The 1,952-nt window shown below is 58.1% G+C and overlaps 1 protein-coding gene across 1 annotated transcript; it reads left to right on the forward strand.

Moving 5' to 3' along the window:
* Positions 1–485: 485 nt before the first annotated feature.
* LOC104162665 (avidin-like) lies at positions 486–1,513 on the forward strand (the record flags this gene model as incomplete). The annotated part of the gene is made up of 4 exons (XM_009701450.1): positions 486–605; positions 722–935; positions 1,279–1,399; positions 1,480–1,513. Coding segments are annotated over 4 exons (489 nt in total), but the record flags the coding sequence as incomplete, so codon positions are not given.
* Between the last annotated feature and the right edge of the window lie 439 nt (positions 1,514–1,952).

The raw sequence follows: 1,952 nt of genomic DNA on the forward strand, positions 1-1,952 counted from the left end.
GGTGCAGTGTGGGAGAGAATAGGCAGTGCTTGGAGCTGGAGCCAGAGCCTCGCAGGTGGGATGCTGCAGGGTTGTAGCGGTGCTGCCTCCTTGACTATGCAGAAGGAGCCCACCATGAACCTCAGGGCTCTGCCCACCACAGTGGGCTCCCCACTTGTGTCATGTACCAGTGCCGAGAACAGCACGCATCCCCACAGGCACGGTTAGATGTGTCCTGGCATCGCACAGCTCACCCAGCAGGGCTGGAGTGGGGGTCCTGCTTGTATTCCTGCCTATCTGGGGCTCCTGCATTTAGCTTTTCCTCTCCACCTCTCCCTTTCTGCTCAGCTTACCACAGCTTTTGGCTGTCCTGACATGGCCGAGATGGCAGCAACTTTTTAAACCATGTCTCTTAGAAATGAGTGCCTGAGTACTCGCCGGGCTCTGGAGACACCCTGTTGTGCTGCTGCCCGCACCTTGCCCCTGTGTTTTCTTTCTTTTCCAAGCTCCTCTGCCAGGCAGCCGAGATCCCCAGGGGCGAAAAGGCTGGTGCAAAGGAGGCAAAGACGGCCAACACCAAGTGGTGGTCAGGCCGCGAGCAAAAACACCCCACAAGGAATAGCAAGGTGAGTGCTGGCACCCCATGGGCTTTGGGGAGGTGTGGGCAGGGGGCTCAGCCCACTGGGCAGGGGTAGGGGCTGTGTGAAGGCAGCCCCCGGGGACACATCTGCTCATCCCCTAGCAGTGCAACCTGACCGGCTGGTGGGAGAATGAGCTGGGCTCCAGGATGTACGTGTCCACGGTTGATGGCGAGGGCAACTTCTCTGGCGAGTACCACACCGCCGTGTCAAGCGCCCAGAAACCCATCAAGCCATCCCCCCTTGTCGGCTCCCAGCACTTGGATGAGGACGGGCAGTGCACCTTTGGCTTCACTGTCAACTGGAAGAAGTTTTCTGGTCGGTAGCTGCAGTGGTGGCTGTCCTGGATGGGGTGGTGGGATGGGGAGGGGAGCTCAGGCAGGTCCCAGTGCCAATCCCTCTGTCTCCTTTTCTGTCCCCAGTCTGTCCTTCCCTGGTCTCTCCTCACTCTGGACAGTGTCTGCAGACAGCAGGACATCTCCTGCAACGTTGTTTGGGCTAGGCAGCATCAAGAGTTGCTTTGACAGCATCTCTGCTGCAGGACTTTTCTGCAAACATCGGGACCCACCTGGGCTCCATGAGCATTAAATCCACTGGTGCTTGTGAAGCCCCAAAAGCAGCTGGTGTCCCACTGGGGTACTAACAGCCACCGCTTCCCCAGACTCCACAGCTGTCTTCGTGGGCCAGTGTTTTGCTGGGGACGATGGGGAGGAGGTCCTGCAGACCTCCTGGCTGCTGCGGGAGAAGGTCGACTCCCTGCCCAGTGACTGGAAAGCCACCAGGTGAGCCAAGGGACACCCAGCCCAACTGGGGCCCCTGCCCTCCACCAGCTGGGCACCAATGGGCTTCTACTTCCCTGCAGGACCGGCCGCAATGTCTTCATTCGGATAGGCTGAAAGGAGGTAGGAGAAGCCTCTTGCTTTAGCCAGGCTTGGGAGACCCCTCAGCAGCATCAGTGTGTCCCAGCATCGGAGTTGTTATCAGCTCTGGGGGAAGATGTTCCCAGAAACCAAATAAAATCAAAATTCTTACCTTTAAACCCAACCTTGTGCAGTCTGTGGATATGTCTTGGGGAAGCTGGGCTAAATCACTGTGGTGGGTATGGGGTGGAGCTCTCACCCTGTTACACTAGGAAGAGACTAGTTGGAAGAAAGCTCCTTTTCCAGCCTGAATGTGGCTGCAGCATCAAACTGACCCTCTGACACCGAGCGCAGGTCAGCCTCGACTCTTTGCTGCTTGATGCCAGGTAAGCATGATGGGTAAAATGGGGGCCCTTCTGCACCCCAAAAAGCTGGCGAGGAGCCCCCCCTCCCCTCCCCAGCTCTGAGGCAGCCC

This window comes from Cariama cristata, unplaced genomic scaffold (assembly GCF_000690535.1).
Source record: "Cariama cristata isolate BGI_N322 unplaced genomic scaffold, ASM69053v1 scaffold43725, whole genome shotgun sequence".
Lineage (NCBI taxonomy): Eukaryota > Metazoa > Chordata > Aves > Cariamiformes > Cariamidae > Cariama > Cariama cristata.